General features: G+C 40.9%; 1 protein-coding gene across 5 annotated transcripts in view; it reads right to left on the bottom strand.

The window, feature by feature from the left end:
* ldlrad4b (low density lipoprotein receptor class A domain containing 4b) overlaps nt 1–26,043 on the bottom strand; it is a 180,506-nt gene that overhangs the window by 24,017 nt on the left and 130,446 nt on the right. Inside the window, exon 1 of one of the 5 annotated variants that reach the window (XM_052065601.1) lies at nt 23,724–24,350. The exons of the other annotated variants lie outside the window; for them this stretch is intronic. Coding sequence (XP_051921561.1) covers nt 23,724–23,817 — 94 coding nt within the window. The 5' untranslated portion in view covers nt 23,818–24,350. Of the gene's footprint in view, nt 1–23,723; nt 24,351–26,043 lie in introns of those variants that run through there. 5 annotated transcript variants of the gene reach the window in all.

A 26,043-nucleotide genomic window follows, 5' to 3' on the forward strand; every position in this document is an offset into this window, starting at 1 on the left:
GTTCAAATCAATGCGATCCGATACGATACAATGCAATTTGTTGCGATATTGTGCAATTAAACATGATGCAAATAAGCAAAGAAAAAAAGCTTTTAAAAAGATGGAATTCAGTATGGTATTACAAAAAGGATACCACTTTATTCCTTATAAAGAGTAGAACTTGTAAAATAACTTATTTAAGCCCTTTCACAATTGGGTTTTGTGCAAAGAAAATGTAAACAATTTGGCACCTGAGACTCACAGCTGTTGCTATAGTGTAAACACAAACAGACTCTCACTGAGTGTCTTATATGAAATATTCATATATATATATATATATATATATATATATATATATATATATATATGAATCTATAGCGCAAGATGTCCACCCATCCAATGTAAGTGCAACTCTTTGCGCACTGTTCAGCGACACAGTAATCTCACTTCTCACTTTGTTGTACACATCGGGAATATGTTTGTAAGTGAACACAGACCTGTCTGGTATTTTATACCTGGGTTCCAAAACGTGCACAAGCTGTCTGAAACCCTCGTTGTCCACCACGCTAAGGCTGGAGGTCTTTGCATATGAAATAAGCAGTGGCCTTAGTTATAGCCATTGCGCGGTCACAGTGAGTTGCAAGGGGACTCCCAAAATAAGAGGCAATTTTTTTCTGATCCTGACCTGGTTTACCAAGAGTTTCTCCGGTGTCCGACGAGGAACTGGGCGGGGAAGCGGGAGGGAAACTTGTCGGTGATCTGGTGCCATCGGTTTAAGTGGGCCTGCATATTTGTGGTGCTGCCGTTGTATGGCTTCTTAGTGCGACATTCCTTGCAAATTACGGAGGTTTTATCAAGCTTTCCGTCTTTCTTTTCGAAGCCGTAGTATTTCCAAACATAAGATTTGAATGTTGCGGCTGCATTAAATATAGTAGTTTCATTGCTGCTGCGTGCGCTAACTTCCATAATGTTTCGCTCGTGGTGTACTGGACTGTATGTGACGCAGGGCTACCGTCCGTATTCAACACAAAACGCAAAGCAATGATGGTGCATTCATTGCGCCTAGGAAATGGAAATATGTGACGTTTAACATGAATAAAACGGCGATTGAATCGGATTTTACCGATACCCATCAATGCATCGTGATGAATCGCGATTTCACCGATACCCATCAATGCATCGTGATGAATCGCGATTTCACCCGTCAATCGCGTCGTACCCAGTGAATGAGCCGATGCACTCGGATCGCGGACGTGCGCATCGATGTATCGATTAATATATATGATTTTCCACACCCTTAGTACTTGCACATGTTCTCCGCTCCATAACAATAACTGTGCGGTGGCGAAAGGTGACGCAAATCTTTATCATGGCGAAACGACCGGGCAGTGAACGTGATACGTCGACTCCCCTAACCAAAATAAGAATGAACTGACGGTTCTTTTCAGTTGCAATGGCTGTCGACGTATGTGTAAATTGAACAAGCAGTGAAACTGGGTGAGATATTTTCATTTTCGAGTGAGAAAGGTATGCTCTACAAAAGGTTTTGCAAAGCTAAAGTTGTGAGCGAAAAATATGGACTAAATGGAAGCTGGACTACCTCAAGCGACACATTCAGCAGAAAAGTCATTTGAATAATGTGGAATTATACTATATTATAAGACTCAAGATGGGAAAAGGAATTGGTACAATATTATGGGAGAGCGTTTATGGGAGAAAAAGAACCAGCTGCCACACAGAAAAAAAATGTGACCCTGAGCAAGTTAAAGTTCTAATTGACTATATTTTACTTGCCATTAAAACGAATGCACCAAATATTTATGTTTTCAATGTTAAAAAAAACGCTTATAGTGACAATATAACACTCAATTGTTAAAATAAGCTCTTTTTTCACATTTTCAGGTAGTAGCGTGCTGTGGGATTCTTTTCAATTAAAGAAATGTACCTTGGCTCGAAAAAGATTGAAAAACACTGCTCTCAGTCACTAGCTACTCTGTAAACTAATATAATTAGAATAACAACTTTGCGAAAATGAGCTGCGAGTAAATTCCGGTAGCTGTCACAAACTGAACGCTGAGTTGAGTGCTAAAAGGAAAAAAATATGAGAGCTGCAATGGAGATCTTGTGTTGGAAGTCGCTAACTAAAAGAGAATTACAATACATATTTGTAGAGACCGGTGGTTAAGGAAGACAGATGTTGGCGGCAGACAAGCGACAAAGTGGGGCATCTTGTGTCGTCTCTTTGAACAACAGAACAGTGGAACACTGGGGGGAAAACAGAAAAAAAAGAAGAGGAAACAGAAACAAGTGGGCTTTTGTCTGTGAGCTTTGTTACAGTACAGCACCCTAGCTCCCATCCCCACAGGGGAGACATGAAAGTCTGGAGGTCTGGGCTTTCTACATCAGTCGGGATAGCAGACGCCTCCCAGATGTTGGCTGTTATGTTCTTTGTTAAAAAAAAAAAAAAGGAAAAATAGGATATTGTGGAATAGGGTGAGGTCTGGGAGATGTGTTCTTCATATTTTGTGTATGACGATGGGAAGAAAATTTGGCAAATACCAACGTCTGGAAAATAACAATGTTGCTTGAGAGTACAATATTGAATATTGTACAGGACTCAAGGCACATGCAGCAAAGCTTCAGTAGATGAACTGGAAACATACGTACATTTGAGGCGACCGTTTAAAATGCAGACTACATGCATTAAACTGTAGCCAGGTTGCTATATTAACTTCTTTTAACACCAGACAGTGTGGCTGATGACTGTCTGAGTTAAGAGCCAATCAGAATGTACAGGAACCCGCTCTTTCTTTCTTTCTTTTTTTAGCGCCAGTTTTTATCTACCAACCCTCACACTCTCTCTGTTCATTTCTCGCACTGGTTGCACTGTAGTTTAACCTTTATTTAACACCAGGTATTTTCCAAGAGAGACCCGGCGAAGACAGTTAAAATACACACAGGTACAGACCAAAAAAATAATAAATAAACAAACCAAAACCATTTTACAATAAGTTAAGATAATCTTGATTTGTCTCACAATGAGAAATTCCCAATTTATGGCAGCAAAATTATGAAAGGGAGAAGTAGAAGAACAAAAGTACATAAATAAATATAAATTATAAAATATAAATATACCAGTAAGCATATTAAAAATGGGTGAGTGGGGGTGTATCCAGGTTTTCAGGTCTGTCTATTCAATAGCCTGACAGCAGAGACAACGTACTGTTCCAAAGACAACATTTTGGATTATGCCATCGATAAATTACTCAAAACTAAATGACAGTCTGTGGATGCTGTTTCCATGCCTTTCACTTTCCATTTAAAAACAAGTTCCCCGAGTTTCAAGTCATTCTGTGAAGTGATTGCAGGTTGCGGGTGCAGAGAGGCCGAAAGACTTTCTTCCACTTTCTGTCCGGGCGTGTGGGACAGAGAGCAAAAAGAGGCCCTGAGAACGCAATGAATACTGTCTATTGCCAGATGAAAATACAAAAATGGTAGTGTACTGATAAAATGTATCTGGATCCAGATGTGCAGCCACTGTACAAAATGAAATTGTGTGAATTCAATGCACCATTTTTTGTTGATGAAAAGCACCTATTTGGCACTGTTATGTTTTAAGCAATGGCTATTTTAACACAAATCGCAGAGTGACACATTTTGACAGACAATTTAACAATACTCAGAGGCAAATTTTGTTTACCTTGTGTCTGTGTGTGTGTGTATACAGGTATAACTGCAGAGCTGTACATGTGTCAATAGGGGTGTTCACACGGCACACATTTGCTCCGGCGCTGCACCGATGTATTTTGTTGCGATATATTTTGCACCGCAGCAAATTATGTGGAGCGTTCACACGTACAAAGCCGCTGAGCATGTCTGCACCGGCACAGCGTCGGTGCAGCCCCACTTGCGTTCACATGGCAGCGGAACGAAACGACAGAAAAAAAATGAGCTGTCGTGTTGGTTGTTTTTAAAACGTATACACAACTCAAGCGACTACTGGACAGGCACGTCGTTCTCCTCCTCGGTCGTCTGCTCGAGAGTGACCGCCCCCGAAAACGCAAATCAACCATGACTTCAATGACACTCAGAAAAGCAAAGACGTAATGCGCCAAACAGAAAATCAAGAGAGGAAATCACAAAATAAATTTCCTCTTTGAACTACACAATCAACTCCGAAACAGTCCAGTCTCCTACAAAAGGAAAGATGTTACCAGCCAAGTCTTGTGTCGTTATTAAACAAACACATGACGGAAGTCCCGACAGAGCACGAAAGCAACGCATTCTCGCCATACGTACTCTTCACAAGCATTTGCTCTGGAGCAAATTTAACCCAAGTTGCGTTCACACGTGCAAATTTAAATCGGTGCTGCTTCGCAAACGAACATTTGCTCCAGAGCAAATTTTTAAACCACCTCCCTGAGGTGGATCAAATTTGGTCCGGTGTAAGCTCTTTTCCGGGGCTACGCCGGAGCTAATTTGCACGTGTGAACGCTCTACTGGAGCAGCTCCGGCGTAGCACGGGACCAAATCTTGCCGTGTGAACACCCCTATTGACATGCAGGTTAATTGCGCTGAGCTAACAGAGCAAAACCCACCATGCTTAAGTTTGCTCAATAGACTTCACCAAATAACTCGCACCACTTCTGCTCTGTATTCCACCCATCTAGTTGAGATGCTTAAAAAACATAAAGCATTGCCTAGCAGGTAGGATTAAGCTAAAGCAAGAGAGTCGGTGGGAAAATAGAGGAAGAGCAAAAACAAAAATGGAGAAGGAAAAATAGACATGGTTAAACAGTGTGACTGAGAAACAGGAAGGCAACATCAAAATAAGAAAGTAAATATGGCAAAGACAAGCTTAAGTTGAACAAATGTATGTTTTCCCCCCTCTCCTTAGAATACTAGGCCATGACCGCAGGCTGATCTTGTGGCGCTGAGCAACAGCTGCTGACAACGGAAACTATAAAAAAAAGAAAGCTGCAAACAAAAAAGAAGAAAGATGCTGTTGTGTATCTAAGATTGTGAGTGTCTTAAAATTTGCTGATGGAGGGTATTAAGGGCTCAAAATAATTATGAGCCATTTGGTGTGAAAAGCAAATTAAAGGCTTTACTGTCAAACATGCATAAATTGCGGACACCAGAACTGTATCGTGTTCTGTTTTCTGTGTATTTTAAAAATGTACAACAATCTGACCTGCTATTTTGGCACGGCCAAAAGTTATACTGCACATATTTTCTTAATTCTGTGTAATGTCGTAATGCACTGTTCATAGATCTGATCCACGAGTTGGGACAGAGCCGCAGTTTTTCACAGGATACATTTACCTGTGGCAGGCTGGCATCATCATACTCTACTTTAGCCCATTCAGTGTCCAGTCAGGATACAGTCTGTGATCCTCAAGTGCATCTTCTGACAAAGCACCAGTTGATTAAAAACATCCTATCTATTTCTAGGTTATGTAGTTTCTGGACAAATAGTCATAGGTTGCATTTGGTATTTAGGTGAGACAGTAATAATGCAAATCAACACCGACTTCCGGCGGCCCGGTAGTACAGTGGTTAGCACGTCGGCTTCACAGTGCAGAGGTACCGGGTTCGATTCCAGCTCCGGCCTCCCTGTGTGGAGTTTGCATGTTCTCCCCGGGCCTGCGTGGGTTTTCTCCGGGTGCTCCGGTTTCCTCCCACATTCCAAAAACATGCGTGGCAGGCTGATTGAACACTCTAAATTGTCCCTAGGTGTGAGTGTGAGTGCGAATGGTTGTTCGTCTCTGTGTGCCCTGCGATTGGCTGGCAACCGATTCAGGGTGTCCCCCGCCTACTGCCCGGAGACAGCTGGGATAGGCTCCAGCACCCCCCGCGACCCTAGTGAGGATCAAGCGGTTAGGAAGATGAATGAATGAATGAATGAACACCGACTTCCTTCTCTTCCACTTTTTCCGCCTGTCAATTTTCTATTGTTATATCGTTTGTGCCTTCGCACTCTTCACACTCCTACTTTCCACCCACACCACCATCTTTCTTCATTTTATACTTTGTCTGTCAGTCTACTCTCTGTCGAAATGCATCACTGAGGGGGTTCAACTGAAGGTGAAGATTTTAGCATTAAAAAAAAGCGACTGACTCATGGTAAACTCTCATGGTTAATACAGCATGTAATCAGTGACATCAATAAAGACGTATTTTGTATTGTGTGTTCGACTAAAGCAAAACCTTAGCACAGAAAAACAAAAAATGTCTGATTTCTCGATTAATTTTTTCTAATTTATGTTTTGAAATAATGTTCTGCTTTTGAATATATGGATGGAAACGAAAACTTTTTTTGCGATCTGATTCATCAATTAATGTGGACCTGTGGTTGTCAAAAAGACAAACATATAAGGCTCATCAAGAAAACTGGGATCGAAACGCATTTTTGGTTACACTGGTTGAATTAAAGCAAGCTTATAATAACTCGCCGGAACCTATTTGTCGAGGTGACGTAGTGGCGTTGCAAACCATTTTGGCCCGGGTCTCCCCAATTCAACGCGGCATTTTCTTGGTCAGATCCTGACCAATGCGACTCATTCTTGCAGTTACTGACGACGCCCGTTTTGCTGACTCTGTGTCAGACAAGGCTGGTACTGCAGCGCATAATGCATAATCAGCCGCTGCATCCTTTCTGTTTATTAAGTTCAACTCAATTCCAATGAAGTGTGGACATTGTGTTGAAAACAAATAAAAACAGAATACAATGATTTGCAAATCATGTTCAACGTATATTTAATGTTCAAACTGATAAACGTTATTTTTTAGCAAATAGTCACTAACTTAAAAAAAAATATTACACACAACTAATACACACACACACGCACGCGCACACGCACGCACACACGCACTTTGGGGTGGGGGTGAGGCGGGTCTGAATGCCACGTTCATGGCCATCCCATTGGGACATCTCGCTGTTGGAATGAGGATGTGGGTGGTGCTGACATGCTCGCTCGTTGCCTACCTGGCAGTGGACTCATTAAGGTCAACTAATGGGGAAAGAAGACAACCTCTACTGTATAGGCAAGCGATGGGCCGTATCATTCGATAGCATCAGGTGGGTGAAAGGGACGGCTCAGTCAACGACTTGACGCCACATCCGTTCCTGACATGGCACTGGGCATTAAAATTAATCAGTGGGATTATTTTGGCAAATACAAGATTAGACACAAAAATGGGAATACCAGATCTTTATCAAACTGTATAATAATACTCTGTTATCCCCATGAATACCTCGAAATGTGTTGCGCTGGAAGTACACTTTATTCAACATAATTTGACGGCGTCATCCCTTGTTAAAATAATGAGTTCCATCCTTAATTTGTACACAGCTATAAAAGGGCGCATGTCGCACCACATGCGCAAAGTAATGCATACATAAGTGGATGGTATACTTTTAAAATTGAATAAAATATAAATAAGATGGGGCGGCCCGGTAGTCCAGTGGTTACCACGTCGACTTCACAGTGCAGAGGTACCGGGTTCAATTCCAGCTCCGGCCTCCCTGTGTGGAGTTTGCGTGTTCTCCCCGGGCCTGCGTGGGTGTTCTCCGGGTGCTCCGGTTTCCTCCCACATTCCAAAAAAATGCGAAGCAGGCTGATTGAACACTCTAAATTGTCCCTAGGTGTGAGTGTGGGCATGCATGGTTGTTCGTCTCTGTGTGCCCTGCGATTGGCTGGCAACCAATTCGGGGTGTCGCCCGCCTACTGCCCGAAGACAGCTGGAATAGGCTCCAGCTCCCCCCGCGAACCTCGTGAGGATAAAGCGGTTCGGAAGATGAATGAATGAATAAATAAGATGTGATGTCAACCCCTGTATACATTCTAACCGGATATGGATTGCATCAACATTTTGATCGCAGTTGGAAGGTTTTGGGGTTTCGGATTTGAAAAAGAAAATAAAAACAAGCGGTTATAGACGACAGTAAACTTCAACGGTTTGCAACAGGGCATCTCTCCGGCCATGCACCCTTAGTGTAGGTGATCTGCTGGGTTAATCTCTTTGACAGATGGGGCGGGTTGTGCGTTAGCAGGAGTAAGCAGGGGCAGTGTGCACTGATAGTAATGGGACAGCACAGGGTTGGGCCAGGCCGGATGCTGTGACCATGACCTATATTAATAATTCACACAGGATCATCATGCTGCTCAGAGCAGGAGTTCTAATCATAATTAGCTTGCAAGCAAGCAGCCATATTGGCGTCCAGGGGAATTCCAAGCGGGAAATGGCCGCTAAAGGATGATAACATTGATTTTTTTTTCCTTCAACAAAATCCTTTTAAAGTTAATCTTAGGAAGTTTACATCAGTGCAAGGACTGCAAGTTGATCAAAAATGGTACGCGCAAATGATACATTTTTCTGTCGTGCATACATGCCTGCATATTATTATTTCAATCAGAAGTACCGCAACCTATCAAAGTTATTTTGATTGTTGTGACAATTGCGACAGTTTCCAGCACCTTCCCGGGGATGAGGATCACAAAATTATTCTGACAGTCTTCACTTAAAAAGACCACCTCAACATTGTCCCCGTGCTTCGTTTCATTTCGTAAACAAAGAGCATGGCGCAACATGCGCATTGAACTTTGTGCTAAAGTGCTAGCATTGAGACAAACCACTGGAGAAGAATTGCCGGTTGCCAAGTGTCACGGGAATCAGGTATGGTTTTTATGTGTGTGGGAGGAATAACACAGGTATTAGTCAACATATATGAAATTATTAAAAGGATCGTTACAATATTTAGAATTTTACGGACAGTAAGCATTTTTGTTATTTTCGAGGCCGGTCGTTTGAATATTTCTGGCGTTTGAAGTTGAAATGAGTACAGATGTTCACATAAACGATTCATCACAATTTGACAAGCGACAAAAAGCTTGTTTACATTAAGCGTCCTGGTCATGGAACTGCCATGCAGTGTGAAAGTAGTAGGATTGTGTGGCTCCTATTTCTGCTTTGACCGAAGTAATACTGTGTCCAAACTTTTTAAATAAAACACAACCAACTTTATCACTGTGTAGGTCCTGATACGCTTCAGAACTTTTGAGATTGCTTTTTGCCTTACGTCTGAAGTGGTAGAGTTCGGAAAGTAGTCAAGTGTGACATGTATCGGTCGCTGGCCTCTTTTTTGGGGGGGTGGGTCATGAACCTATCCCAATACATTAACAGGAAGCAGGATTTAAATGTTTTCTTTTATAAGCTGCACCTGCTGCTGTTCTCACATTAAATCCGTAACTGTTATCAAAAGTGGACAGTTACCATGTAAACCAGGGGTGCCCAAACTTTTTTGACCGAAGATCTTTGTGATCAACCAACCTCCCGCGAGCGACCCGTTACCGCGCACGCGCACATACGCACGCACGCACACACGCATGCCAGGATGAGCAATAGCCTGACGCTGAGGCAAATGATGCACTTAGGCAGCCTGTTAACAATCGTAGCTCACGCATACAGTTTTAAAATGCTTCTCTCGGCCCTCCAGGTTCCCATTCTTTGCCCGTCCGCTTGGTGAATTGCCCAAAACAAACTCTGAATGAGAGTAATGAACGATAAAAGATATAGCGCAACAACACTGATCACAAGCTGCAACTCCAGACTGCTGAGCGCTAACAACATCCGATGACGCAGTAACACGTCACCGTAGGTTAAAGATGACCTGCTTTATTTTCCTTTCTTTTTTAAATACTTTTTGTGAAAGTGAGACTGATGGAATGTGTTAATGCACACTGCACCCTAATCAAAAAAATATATTACTAACATGCACAGAGACACAAATGTTTTTTTTTTTCCTCCTCTACACCTCTCGCGATCGACTTGGGACCAGTCCTTGATCTACTGGTCGATCGCGATCAACGTATTGGGCACCCCTGATGCAAACAAAGAGCCAGTGTCGGTTAATACCGCAAATCGTAAAAATAATTGTGCCGTGACACAATACAGGTCACACTGTCCAAACAGCATAGTTCTAATAAACGAGTGTGCGATAATGTTCAATTAATATATGACTTTACGGAGCACAATTGCAACAGTTTTATTTTATCATCGCTGTTAGCTGCTCTCAGAATGAGTCGACTTTCAGTGACCGAATTGTCAGGTGCACCAAGTGCGTGTAAAAGAAAACGATCCGCCGGAACGCCATCCACGGCACAGTGTGGTCTGCCAAACTCTGAAACATGCTCAAGGAGGCTTGCAAAAATCAAGATTCAGCAGTTTTTACACCCGAGCGCACGTGCGCTGCCTAGCAGAATATTTGCTCTGCGGCCTGAATGTAGGTAAGGCAGGAGAGGAGCAGTATTGGGGGTTGAGAGTCAAGAGACAGGGCCAAGCCAGACACCCTCCAGCCCCAACCCCCCTTCCCGTCTGCTTGTGTGTTAGTGTTTGACTGTGTGTTTGTCGGTGTGTGTGCGAGTGCTCCCCTGTCCCTGGCCAGACAATAGAGCAGTTCTGTGCCTGATTAGGGTCAGCTGGTGACTGCCAAAAGAAAGAGGAAGAGCAGATGGAGTGTGCGAGTTGCTGATAAAGTAAGAACCTTCGTGGCCTTGCAGACTTGCAGATGGTATGTCGAAAAACAGTCATCATGCCTATGTCTATTGATTTTAATATCACGGTTAATAAACATGATTATTAACTCATTCAGTACCAGCAAATTGTAGACCAAGTCTGAAAAGACGTTTAAAAACGTCTTTGGGAGTGAAGGAGTTAATTGATTTCCAACATTAGTATTTATTCAACTACCAAAATGCAACTTTAAAATATACGGTAACTTAAAAAGAACAAACGGGTGGAAAAAAATTAGTCACAAGTCAAACAATTCCGTCTAAAATAATAGCAATCAAAAAACAAGTCATAAAAACAGATACTTGTTGTTCCTGCTGTGAACACCTTTGCCTCTTAGAGGCAGTGTGGGAACCTATAAACTACTAATGCTAATTTTTGCTAGCCCGTGAATGGGGGTTTTCCCATTGACTATGAGCAATGGGAGCATTATGTTTGAAGAAAAGAAGTATGCGTTGTATTTCAATACGCAATGTAGATATAATTTGTTTTGGGTTTAGTTTTCTCGTAAACTCAAAGGCTGCCAACCAATCGAATGTCCAATATTTTGAAGTTTTGTCAAGACCATTACCATTGTACAGTTACTGGAGTACATCATGAAATATAATTTATGCTGACTATTCAATAATAAACCATAATCATTATTAACCATAATCAATAGTACCTTATAACGTTAATATTTGTTTGTATTGACTGTATCACCCTTGTAATGGTGGACACAGTTGCAGCCTGAAGCAAAGTAAATAAGATTTCAACATGCAATCATCAAAAATGAGCCTTAACCCATTCTGTTTTCAACCGTAGTCAAGAAAGTAAGTCTATTGAATCAGACTAATCACAACTTAGAAGTCCAAATTAAAAGTCACTCAGCACTCTATTAGGCAATCAAATAGCAGTTTATGCACAGACAAAAATTCAGGTTTCTATTTTGAGAAATGTACTTGTACAAATGTCTTCTCTAGCATACCGTGTTTAAATATTTCCATCACCCACTATTATTGTTGCTATAAGGATGAAAATGTTCCCATTGTGGGACTAATAAAGATGATATTATAAATATGTATAATTGGGCATATTCTCCAATTGGCGCTTTAGTAATTTTGCTACGCGCCTAGCTTGTGCACTTTCAAGGTGTGGCAATTCTTCATCTTTCTGCAGAATTCTGACACACCCACCCATCGTAACCTTGAAATTGGAGTGCAACCGCAAAAGAGGTATGACTCCATAAAGTCTTCGAGTGACCCTCATGAGACATCTGAATTCATAAAGATCCAGTTGGAAAAAAAAATAGTTCTTTTCACGACCATAAGGTGCACTTAAAACGTTTTACATTTTCTCCAAGATGGACGGGGTGCCTTGTGTATGCACCTTGTTCCAAAATCTGTGTTTGTTTTTGTGTGGCTTGGGTGAGTCAGTCAGTCCGCTTGACTGACCAACATGTACCAACATGGATGAGGTGCAGCTCACTTTTGACATCCCGGTGAACCACACTGTCAAGAAGAAGGGGCCCAGCATCGTAGCGATACGCACGAGAAGTCAGCTTTTATTGTTGTGCCATGGTGATGGACAGGTAATGGCCACCTATGATGATTTTCAAGGCGAGAGAAAAGTTTCCAGCCGGAGTCAAAGTTAAGTTGTGAGTGGAGTGGGAGCAATGGCAAACAACTTTGCAAACACTTGGGAGGCAGCGCCGGGTGAGTTATGCCACAATTTGTGAATGGTTTGTGGATGCTTGGGCTAATACATCTGCTTGCACTGTTGCTCGAGTTTTCACAAAAGCCGGCATCATTTCTGAGGAGCCACACGGCGACGAGACCGACTCTGACAATGATGTGAGGGAGCCTGGAGTACTTGATTGAGAACTTGCCCTGCTGTTCATTTCAGATACAGAAGATGAGAGCTTTGATGAATGACCAACCGCCGGTCAAATGCGTCATGTCAGTTCTGCATTTAACACTGAGAAGCCTGCTCAGGGAAGGTAGAATGACAATGCCACATTGCTTGCCGCAACAAACACAGGTAGGTGCCTTCACTGGGCTTTCACAGTTTAGGAACTAGCATACACATCGCGCTTTTCGGCCCATTCATTGTTTTTCTTAGATGCGAATGTTTTTGTGATCGTTAGCAGTTAAAATCGAAATCACAATGACATTTTGATTGATTATCCAACCCCACAATGCTTCTTAATCAAAACTGTGACCGAGTGGCATAATGTGATATCTATCTAAACTGCTTTGCCAAAATAACTCCACGTGAGAGTCATTCATTCCAAAATCCGCCCTGGATTTTGGAATGAATGGAACCTTCTGAGAGATGAAGTCAGCGGGGACAGCTTGCTGAGCTTTCTACAGTATAACTTCCAATATGAGAATAAAATCACAATAGCTGTTCCGTAAAACAATCCATGGTGCTTTCATTCTTCCATCATGGATTGCAGTCAAGGTAATGTGATCCTCCAGAGGGAGACATCTTCGTGATGCTAAGCAGCATGCGATCTTTAGTCAATCACTGCACAAACAGCATTTATATTCAGGCAATTACAAAACGGCAACAAGGGTCATTTATTGCCACAGGGGGAGCTTGTTGACTCATTCAAACATGATCAGTGTCTTCTTGCAGAAGTAAACAGCAACCTTTGGGAGAACATAAATTGGACCGTTAAGTGGCTCCAGCTATGCTGCTTCTCGAAGACGGAAGTGAACAATATTATTTGTCAATATCTATTCAAATGTGTTGATTTGGCACAAGACATGATAATGTACAAAAGCATAACTCTTAACTTGCTCTCGTAGGAAGACATGTATAATAGCTAGTATATATATATATATATATATATATATATATATATATATATATATATATATATATATATATATATAGTAGCTCCTTCAGCAAGAGACTGTTACATCCGCGCTGCAAGGAGAGATACCGCCGCTCGTCCCTACCGACTGCTGTCAGGCTGCTGAATAAAAAAAATTTAAAAATAATAATTTAAGGATGTGAAAAACAATTGTAAATCGCACTGCGACTTATCCATTTTGTATTTATATTGCACTTAATTGAACGGTGTTTGTTTTTTTTCTTCTTTCTACCCACAATCTTCCTGCTGTAGACTGTAAATTTCCCCAGTGTGGGATATCTTAATCGTAATAATGAAACGATCATTTGCAGAGAATTATGAGGGTGCAGACTGATCTGCAGAAATCTGATTTTTTTGGGGATTTTTCATCCAACAATCAATGAGGCACATTGCAGACTAGCCATAACATAACATAACAATCCACTGTCAGCAAGTGGTGCATAGTCGGCCCATAGTCGTATGTCAAGAGGGGAGAATTTCAAGACCTGTTGTTGGCTTTGCGATAATGTACCACTGAAGAGAGCAATTGAATATACTTGGCTGTATCTTCACAGTTAGCATCGGTATTCCATGGCAGGCATATCAGAGCATTGGCGTTGTTTTAATGTTGGAAAGTGATCCATAAGTTATGCTGCTTGAAGAAGTACACAATGAGTCGGAGCATTTAAAGGAACCATATAATGCCAAATCAACTTTTTGGGGCTTTTAGCCATGTTAGCTTATTAATACCTCACCAAAAACACCTCTATTCAGCCATTTTGGAACACTCCAGCTCATTCCTGGTCTCTAAGCGCCATTCCCTCCTAATCCAAGAAAATCACGGGTCCTCAACTTTATGCACAGCAAAGTAAGGAGCTACCTTCATGCCGTCCCTGCAGACTAAACACTCGCCCACTTTCTCTGAGACGCTGGAGGTGGTTGTTTTCGCAACAAGTCAACAACTCGAGAACAACAGTTTTTTTTAATTAAATTAAAAAAAAATTGTTCCAATGTTTCAGCTTTCAAAATGTGCAAGTGGTGAATTATGAGTGTTTGGTTGTGAGAAGTTTAGGATATTTGTTGGTAACATGTCATGTTGTTTTCACTGAGCAATGTTATTTCCGAGTGTTTTTGAATGCAACACGCGACACAGAGCATAGGAACGCAAGAGCGGTTGGGAGACCGGATGGTATGCTACTGAGAGAGGAGTTGGCCCATGGCTGCGTTCAAAATTCACAGGCCGCATGACGTCACTTTGGGCGCAACTCAACAGTGTGTGGTTTCTAAATTCTAGAAAGATAATTTGCAAGCTGGATCCCTTGACGTCTTCAAAGGATCCTTCTCATGTAACCTCAGTGGTCTGTAAAAACCATGGCAGGCTTAATGTGAATTTTGAAACCACGTATGGATGAGTTGCACCGAAAATGACATCTAGCGGCTGAAAACGCGGCCTTTGGAGAATGTGCCCTGTTAATTTGGACAAAGCACATTTGTAGGCTTTGCCCTCAGGTTGTTTATGCTCTATTTTGGCATCGGCACACAGTAGTTGTTTGTGATTTCAAATAAAAGCTGAGATAAACCAGTAATAACCGTCTGATGTAATATCCTTGAGACCTTAAAATATGTTCTTCCGACATTATTACAATTTACTGTTTCATGGGCAATGCGCACAGCCTGCTTTAGGACGTCACAAAAAGGGTCCTGCAGCCACACTGGGAGAGGCGGGGTTTTAGTGAACTAGATGTCTTATTGCTGGTTTAGAAAAACAGCCAGGAAAATAACTCATACGTCATAATAAATTAGATCACCCTTGTGCCAAAGGCATATCCTAAGCATGATATAGACCCTTAAAATCGCCTCAGTGATCCTTATTAACGGTGCCTTTCCTTGACAAATTCTGCTTATTCAAATCCACGGTAAACCTGAAACACACAAAATGCCCAGACATGCCAGAAATATACTGGACATTTGATGCACTGGTCTCTAAACATAAAAAGTACCCCATATGAGAGACAACACCACTGGGCAGGTTAACACGTGGACTTTATTATATATTTTTTTTCTTGATCACTGTTATATTTAACTGAATACTGGGGTTTGTAGGGGGCAAATCAGCTCGTGAAGCAAAAAAGACAACAACAAAAAAAAGACAACCCTCCCCACAAAAACCCTGTGCTCTTGTTTACTGTCTGGTTCATGCGTCTGGAGTGCAGCATTTTTAGCGTTGTGTTCATAGACTTGTAATCATGAGATGCACCGCAGACTGATTCATTCGCCTGAACTCTTTAGTATCTCAGATACTCAAACTCTGAGTAAATACATATGAGTAAACTCCCCGTTCCCATCCACTGGCTGCCCACCATCATGCACACTTGATGGACGGCCTGTCTCAAAAACACTTACGACTACAAAATCTGCCCTGATCCCAAGGGCATTTTGTGAAGCAAGGGATGAGATTTGGTGTGTGTGTGTGCGCGCGCGTGCTGGATTGGGGGGAGGGGGGGGCAGAATCGAGACACAAAGGGAATCCAGCAGCCACAGTGGCTGGATACTATTGATGCTGTAGTGTTGTAAAGTGTCAGTGAACTCAGGAAAGAAAGGACACAAAAATTTCACTTTTGATTACTTTAGGACCGTCACAGCCAAACTGACTTACTCTGCTTAATAATTGCTCCAGTTTGATTAAAAAAAAACAAATTTTCTCATTCTTTTTAATAGTCAAAGAAAAGAGTGATGTTACTAAATAACAAAACCGGTAAATGGGCACAGACACAGAGTCACCCTGACAGCATTCTAAACACAGCTTGTTAAATATTTCCTCATTCACAAAAAAAAGTCATTTTAAGCATATCATTCTGAAAAAAATGTACAGAGCGCCAATTGGAAGTGTTTTCTGTATAATATGGTTACATTATTGAAAGAAAAGTCTTGCACTCTATATCAAAGCTCATGTGCCATGAAAAAAGCTGGCCCGAGAATTTGTAGGGATTAAACAAAAAATCTGCAATGCATTTAGAATGGGCGTCGATGATACACAGATTTTCTCTATTCATGGGCCAGCTAAATCCTTATCCCCCGCAAATAATGAGGGTTCACTTTACTTTAGATCTGCCGTGAAATGCACTTGATGCAGTGTGAACCGATACTTTTGTTTGAAGTCCAGCATAAAAGAAAGGTTGCTTCACAGTTTAAGAAACATAAAATTATCGCAAAAACAAAACATTTTCACGCCAACTTTTTTTTGGATGAGTTAAGCTGCGCTCCAACCCCTTGCCGCTGTTGAAACAATGCGTCCCAGGTGTGTTGGAGCATGTAAACCCATTGGTCCTCCACGAAAATGGCAACATCAACAGGGACTCAATGCTGGCGGCGTGGGGCTGGTTAACAGCCTTGATCGGGTCGGAGAGCCTTATTTTGAAGGTTTCCCGACCCAGTCAGCTGTTTTTTTTGGACGCATCACAAGGAAGCGGTGACACCTCAGATGACGGCTGAAGTGACAACTGAAACTGTCAGCTAGGTAAGTTTTTTTCTGCACTAAAAAAAAGACCCATTGTCCGATTTAAAAAGAACCCTTGAACCTATTTAAACGAATAAGAAGACAAGAGGAACATTAAAACGTTCGACCTATCACTGTGTTTTTCTCCAATTTAAAAACCTCAGGTACACTGTCAGCGCCTCCAGCAGAAGAGGAGTGTCCAAAAAGCCTGGTCAAGTCAGGTGAGACGCCTTGTATGCCACCAAAACAAGCCTCTCCGCCGCTCTCAGAAGGTAATTTTCATGAATGTTAATTACTGTATAAGGTTTTATAATTAAATAAATATATTGTTGTAATATTTGCCTCGAATTTTTAAAGTATAAATACTGTTTACATATTTTAATCATGCACAACACCCATATACAGTATATATGAAAATTCCTGGGGGAGGGGGGGTGTACTACCTCGCGGTTTTCACCTTCCGTGGGGGGTTTCTGGTCTCATGAACCGCAAAAAGCGATGGATTACTGTGTTAATGAATTAAAGGTTAGGTTCAGCAACAGTTGGTCTTTTTCTGAAATGTCATGGCTATAGATTTCAGTACAATCTGTATTGTGCGAGCTTTTATTGGTCAGACATAAAACCAAAAAAAAGAAAAATTAAAAAACCTGATGTGCTTTTTTTTATTTATTTTTTCCTGAAGCTGTCTTACTGCACATTTTATTGATCACGGTTGCTCTGCAAGAAATGTTGCTGCGCGACTAGATTTTTCTTCGCAGATGATATCAATCTCAGTCACCATTGCTCAGTTTGCGTTCGTTGACAGCACATCTATGATCGGAATGTCTGTACAGCGCCAATGTAAAAAGCACCTTCCAATGACAGGAAAATACATATGCAAAATAGGGCTTGATGATTATGGAAATAATAATAATAATCACAAATATTCTGGTTGGGATTGAAATCACAATTAATTAAATAATTCTTCAATGACCTCAAAATGTATTATTTTGTGGTATTAACTACTAATATGCAACTACGCAAAACTACCATCACACCCCCAGAGGGAGTCACCCCTACACATAGAACACTTTAGTCTTGAATCAGAATCACCTTTCGTGTCATTGTATAGCATACAACGAAATTTGGGTTTCACTATTTATTTTGTCCAGTACAAAATGACCTTGTAAATATGTGAAATTTAAGTGTGCATTTTTCACACATTCAACCCCTGAGTAAGCATCTCCTTCATCTCTTTATTGCATTTAATTTATATTATTTCACTGTTCTATTTTTATTTTCACAAGCGGTCAGCCCGATTGGGCTAACCTGAGACCGCAGATTTCGTATTTCGTACCATATCATGTCGAAATGTGTGTTGGTATGACAAAAAATAAAAAATAAAAATCCTTGGATCTTTGTATCTTTGAACCTTTCATTTTGAGGACAATGAGACTTGAAAGTACAAGGAGAAAATAAATTAGGAACAAAGTAAAATAAGAATATACTAAAATAATGACAATAAGAAGTAAAAATGAATACCGGCTGTTACTGCCGTGTGCACGTTGGCCTTTTTGGGACGAAGCGGTTCCATGCACGCATGGAGGACACACAATAGGAGAAGGAGCAAGTTTTTCACAGACAGGGAAGGATTTGTGCCTTTGAGTGTTGCTATATTACCTGTCTGTATGTGTTTCTGCAGCATTTTTGTGTGAATATTCATTATTTGAAGGAATATCACTCCCGAAGTCGATGCAAATTTTGCATTAGCATCTCAATTGGATTTTATATTGACTTTAGCATTAGTGTTAGTGATGTATAAAAAATGAAGTGTGTCTTGTATTTAAATATACAATGTGCATAATTATTTTTGTTTAGTATTATATTAAACTCCATCTGGAATATCATTGAACAATTTAACGCATGCTCAGGGTTTGCAGATTCACAGACACAACACGCTTGCTATGCAAGCAACATGGTGCGTTACTTTCATAACGTCGGGAGATTGTAAACACACTATGCCATTCTGTACATTCATCTTTTTTCTTTGATTATAACCTTTTAAAGATCGAGAGAAGCCATAATCCAAATTACAATCACATTTCCATTCATTGAACAGCCTTGTGGCAAACCTTTGATAATTCTCTGAAAGTTGAGGAATATAATTGTTTTCAGCCAGCATGTTACTACTCCAGATCAACTTCATAGTGCAAAAAAAGTCTTTGAAGCCCCCCCAGCTCCCAGGTTTCAATAAGGTATTAACACCTTGCTAGTTGAGCACTGCTATTCACAGTTCTAACCTTCAGCTCAGCACACTATATGTGTCGGGCTAAATGAAAATCTCAATACTCATTCTGAAATTACCTGTGAAATGAATTATGATTTCTCAAAGGGATATACATCCATTCTTTTTGAAACCATTGTTGTGGCTGTGTGTGTGTGTGTGGGGGGGGGGGGGTTGTTTTCTTTTTTACATCCTATCCAAGGCCTGACTCTTTCCTGCAAGTTGAAGGTTTATATATGCAAGACAGACCAGTAAAATCTATTACCACTAATCAAAAAGTCTGACTGAAAACAATAGATCATTTCAAAATCAACAGCAAATCTAAAAGCACTTGATGGAATAGAAAAACTCCAGAGAGTACTGGGGATTTGGATTGGGGCTGTGGACGGAAAGGGTAAATATTGACTGTAACTACAGTCCCTGTCTGTATGTGCAAGTGTGTAAAAGAACATCTGACTAAGTGTATATGTGAGCGCATATGCCTATGTGTGTTTGAGTGAGCATCAACAAGTCGCCGTGTGCGTGTGCTGGCTTGAGGCACTTGAACGATGAACCCGTAACCACCTACACACTAACACCACTCATACACGGGATTACTGATCAGTCCGTTTACATTCACCTGACTGACCCCGACTGCAGGCTCTTAAATACACAGACACACATTCAGCCATTTTACATGACACGGTGACCCCCTTCCTTTCCTTAAAGAACAAGTATATTTTCAGCTTCGTCAAAAGATGAATTCAAAAAGTGCATGACGAAATACTTGTAAATACATTTCACAGGTTTTGTCAGCCTTTTCTCATCGCAGCTGCAAGTAATAGTAAATCTGCAACAGTGACACTTTTTTTCTAGAGCTGAAATGTGAAATATGAAAATTTCCATTTCACATTTGTGATTACTTAGTTTCCCTTTCCTGAAGAGTTGTCAGTGCAGTTAAACATTTCTAACTGACAGGATTGGCTAAATGTTGTCATAGATTAGCAAGCAACAGATACCACTCCATACAAAAATTACTTTGCTGTAATTTATAAGAAAATGTTGAAAATTGCCTTCATTAACATTGTTTTGTAAGCCTGTAGTAACAACAGGCTGAATTTTACTGCAACGCAAGACTTATTTAACTCGAGCTGGCTCTACTGGCGATCGGCGCTTTTCCATAAAAACAAGCAGATCATTTCTAGAAAACTGCTCATCTGACCAAAAGATGTTTGACGAACACTGCTGATGTTACCTCCTTGGTCAGATTGATCATTTTACGGGGATACTTGACTAGAAACGAGAAACATTCAGACACCTATTACACAGTGATGGCAATGGCTAGTGATGAAAAAAGCGGAAAGTCGCGTGACCTGGACAGGGCGACCAATCACAACAAGTAAGACATCACATACGTCCAATCGCGGGGCTGTTTACAATCGGAAGATAGAAGACTGATCGGGAGAGCTCGTGAAAACTTGACCATAAGGTACCTGACCCCCCCTAAAATGTTCTCAATGGATTCAAAAAATGAGCAATTTAAGAAATAAAACGGCGGATTTCCGCGTATCCGCGGAAAATTCCCATCCCTGATTACATTGAATTAAGTTGTTGCTGTGACTAAGCTAAATGAACCAAGCCCGTTCTGTGTCGAGCGGGGGATGTCAGTTGTGAGCTACTGTCCAATCCGAATATCAATTAAAACTGAAATGGATAAATCCCAACCACTCACAATGCACTTTGCATTTCCTTCATCAAAAATAAAACTAGACAAAGTCACTTTAGACCGGAGAACGCTTTCAGAATTTGTCACAGGTTTTCAGCAGTGTCCAGTAGTAGCAACTAACACAGCAGAATTAATCCTGAATTCAACTAACAACTTGCTTGCTAAATATGAATTAGCTACTGTATGCATGAGCTGAGTTTATTCACGTGTGATTATCGTCATTTATATGGTAATAATACACATAATAATCACTCATTGGAAATGAAATAGTCCATGTGCATAATATAAGACTTATTTAATAACTTGATATTTTATTTAAAACAGTAATGATTACATCAGTGTTTTCCAACCATTGCCTTATTTTACTTAAAACCTCACTGTAAACTATAAAACAAAAGTATGCATACTTTAAATAAGATCTCGTCTCACTTAAATCACAAAGCTTATATACAGTGTTCACTCACTTTTTGAGAAAGATATTTTCCAAACCATCCTAACGCAATGTCATTGTGAAACACCCAAATTAAAAGTGCTTAGGTGACACCTCACATAGGTCTCGCTGGAACCACGTCAAATCAGCTCATGTCCAATTTTGATCGGCAAATTCGCAGGCAATTTAAGTATCTGCAGAGAAAATGTATCCAAAATAATACTACACACACAGCAAAAGAGGTACTGTGATGGCATCTCGTACGTCAACCTGGATGTGTGGCCTAGATGTTTCAACACACATAATTGGTTCACACAATGGATGCATATGTGATTGGTTTTCACAATACTGAGTTTTGATTTAGACTTTTGAGATGTGCAAAATAAATGTTCTCAAAATTATATTAGAGTAAAGCTAATCTTTTTATTTCATTTTTTAAAATAAATTTCTGTCAAACATTCTTTGTATGACTCTTATTTCAATAAATATCTACATTTGTGCAAAAAATATGGATGCTAATTTGGTTCTGTTTACATTTGATAATTTTATATAGCAGCACTACTGGCTGCATTAATCATGAGTTAATAGAGGTCTGTCACATTATTATCAAATATTAAAAAATATCATTTTTCTGATATATAATAATATTGTGACTTTCCATATTGACAAGTACTATGGAACGGTGGCTAACAACTACGCTCAAGGTTTTCTCTTTGTCTTAAAATGATTTACCCTTATCTATCATCCTGCGTCGCATTGTTGCCAAAGGTACAATCCTGGTGGATGAATGCACCTCTTAAGTCCTTCTTGTTCTTGTTGTGCAAAGTGGAAAGTCAGTTGCTATAACGCCCTTTGCTTCTTCTCCTTCGTTGTGTTCTTGTTCTCTCTTCTTTTAAAGACAAAGAAGAAGAAGCACTCCTGCGGAAAGCAGTCATAGAAACTTGCTTTGCACAACAACAACAAGAACCAAGATTTAAAATGTGCATTGATTGACCAGGATTGAAGCTTTTCTCAGCAAAAGATTTCATCATTGCACGAGCTACATTATTCAGCCTTGTAAAGTCTCGTTAGAAAAGACAGCAGACAAATAAGCTCTTTTCAACACCAATGTATGGATGGATACCCTCAACAGCGGTATGTTGATTGAGAAAATGCAATGAAAAGATCAAGGAAGCATTACACAAGACAGACAGACTTATGGGGGAGGCGGGGGGGGGGCCAAGCAATAGTCAGCAGTTTGAGGAAGTTGATTTGAGGGATTTAATTGGACTCTCCATGTTACCTGCATCACTGAAATTAGTTTTTTTTGAGGGCCAGTAACAAACTGGATAGCACCACATGACCAGTGCAAGGTGAGCCATGAGTCAGTGCGCCAGACAAACATACACTTCTTGGTTACAGTGTGGTGTCACTGCAGCCACACACTGCTGCCAAATCGAATAACCTACATTCACCACTCGTTGCCCGAGTCAAGCCTCGGCCACCGTGGAAATGACACAAAAGTGGAATTCTGCCCTTCTACCAGCAGCTTTGGTGTACATCTGCTTGTTGGTCTTTGGGGAGTGCATGTACACGTCTCTTTTTGTAATGGCTCTCGTCTAGCTGCCTGGTTGGGAACATTCGTCTGTCTTTCTGCGCGTTTCTTGACGTTGACTATGTGCTATGACTGTCTTCTGTATTTCTCCTATCTGAATATGTCTGTTCTGTCTCAGTCATAAAGAGGAGCATCTGCAGTGGATCTAACAGACAGCATTAGAGCAGAGCTGATAATGACAGTTTCTCTGTGGGCTACACAGACAGCAGACAGACATATCATACCATTCCAGCGTTTCCTGTTAGTGCTGACTGCAAACTATTTAACCCTCTGGATGGATCTCTTATATACTATGCGCCCAGATGTCAATGCTCAAATAAAAAGGTGTAATTCATAGGAACAACCCGCCATAAGACAAAATAACTGTCAAGTTTATTGATTTTAAACCTACCTAACGAGCATTTTTTGCAAAGTTTCGAATGTAAAACGGACCTAATGAGGAATGTGTGCAAAACTTCGAATGTAAGTCATCATTTTCAGCGGTTATTGCGTCTGGAGATCGCCCTGCTGCAGTGCCTGCTATGAGCTAAAAATACCGTCACACTTTTACTGATTTCACACTGAAAACTTAAAAGTCATAAAGCCACATCTTACGACATTAGAAACATCAAGAGTCAGATTGACGCCTATTTTAAAGTTTCTGGTGCACCGCGCTGTCGCACGGAAAATGGAAGTACCCAAATAAATATTAATGAGAAGATAATGTTTGACAGTATTCACAAACGAGGTGGTCGAAGCCCTAAACGACATTACCCTTGGAAGTGTCCATCAAACGGATTAGGCACTGCCTTCGTCTCTGGGGCGGATTTAAGGTCACGGAAACACAAGTATGATACAGTACTCACATATCTCCATTCCCTGCGGCTGGGAAGCGGTACAGTTGCAGGAGCAGGTGACATTGGAGTTGCCGGAGCCGCCACGGGCCGTTAGGTTTTGCATGGGGCTCGTTGGACCGGGACACCGCTCCGGGGAGGAGAGAGCCGCCGCCGCCACCGTCGGGGAGCCCCGAACGGGAAAACCACGAAAAACTTCCAGGCAGCGGCAGCACAGTCCGCTGCTACGGCTGACTCGCGTCAGTTTCGCACGTATGTTCCACGGTGTTTCTCACGTCATATTTCTCTCGGAGTGGACAAGGGAAGCGAATTAGTTGCCGGTCCGCTAAGCCATTTCTTACAGCTCTCGCATCGTGCACGTCTTCCTTGTCGTCCGCCGCCGAGAGCAGCTGTCTTAGAACTAGACCAGCAGAGATGGGGTGGACTCAACCCCGCCCACAATCTTAACTGACAGCTGCACTAACCAATCACACTACTCAAGAAGACGACCGGCACTGGTGCCCTCATGGACACGAAACAAATCTCTTGGAAAAAGTGTCGAAGTACTGTACACGAAAGAGCACACCTTCAAGCTACAGCGAATCACAAATCGTGTGCGCCATTTTTCATTGATCAACTTTCAAAATCTAGTAAAACTATCGAGAGCATTGTGTAATCTCTTGTCAAAATCACGAGTAAATATTGACGCATGAAAAAAACGTATTTTATGAATATATTTTTGCACGTACAATACAATAAATCCTAAACTACACAAACTGCATGTGCGTTTGTGTGCATGACTATAAATTGATGTTTTAAAGTCCTTGTACTTGTGCACAATATTAAAAACATTTGAATGATCATTAACATGTTGGGCGTGCACGTTAAGAAATACATTTGTAAACATGCAAATGACAACAGAAGGGCATGCATGTGTGTCTCTGATTAGGGGGAAAGGGGGGGGGGGCGGAAAGCTTTGACTTGAGTCAGAAGAGTAGCAGACGTCCTGGTTGTGGTTGACAATGGCTCTGGGCAAGAAGACCAGAGGGGAGGAGGAAGAAGAGGGCTGGCCTGGTGTGTTTTGGGGGGGAGGGAAGAGTGCTTCAAGTTTCACTCCCTTGTTATGGCTGGCCTCAACCAATGGTGAAGGCCTTTGAAGAAGCTAACCTTGAGTTGACCCCCGCACCAGTCTTGTGGTTCAGGGCCACATGTGCTGCAGAGAGGCGTGACCTCCAATGTCCCCTCTTCCCCACCATAGCCCCTCTGAATCAAGCAAACTGCAAAAGGCTGCATCTAAGCACAAATACTGTACAAATACTATTCACTCTACTATAGTACCAGCTGCAGTTTAAAAATAAACTAGGTTATTCAAATCTTACAAACATTGGATGGCAATTTTGACCAGTTGGTTATCAAAACCATAAATAGCCCTTACAAGTGGTACTCCAAAAAAATAATTGGCACAGAAGCGCATTAAAACAAACTTGCTAAACATACAGAGGCAGACATAATATACATACCTGTCAACTTTTCGGAGCGCCAACCTGTATAAACTACCAAAAAAATCCTTATAAAGAGCAAAAAATCCTTAGAACATACCAAAGCATTTTATATGTCAAAATACCGCCAGAAAAAAAAACGATAAAATGTTCAATATTTATTGTAGATAACCATAATACAATGTCTGGTTAATGTCTAATCATCATTCTACTTAGTGACATTACTGTGTTCAGAGTTGTATTCCTGCGTTACTTTTTTCACCAACAAAATCCCCCGGAAATTTTCAGAATCCGTATGATTTGTGCGATACGGCCATATACGTAAGATTCGCCACAAAATCCGTATGAACTATGGCTAAACCGTATGAGTTGACAGGTATGAATATATGTACAGTATTCACCTGTGAGAGACCACAAATGACCAGTTTTATTTTGGATGCCGTACACATTTTGCCATTTTTTACACAGCAGTAAAATGAAATGGACCTCCAGTAAGCAAAATAAATAAACTTTAAAATACGAGTTGCAACACTAACCATGCTCATCAAATAATTATAATAATAATCTTTACTGTATGCACAAACATACACACAGAGACACACACGAACTTACACAGATTTAAACAGTTACAAGTTATATAAGGCTGATAACACACACACATATATATATAAAACACACATATATATATATATATATATATATATATATATATATATACACACACATAACGTACACACACACACACACACACACGCACACACGCACACACACACACACACACACACACACAAACACAGTACATACAGAACCAGGCTTTTTTTCTTTGAAACCAATGAACTCTTCATGTGCATTCT

Source organism: Hippocampus zosterae, chromosome 5, assembly GCF_025434085.1.
Source record: "Hippocampus zosterae strain Florida chromosome 5, ASM2543408v3, whole genome shotgun sequence".
Classification (NCBI taxonomy): Eukaryota; Metazoa; Chordata; class Actinopteri; order Syngnathiformes; family Syngnathidae; genus Hippocampus; species Hippocampus zosterae.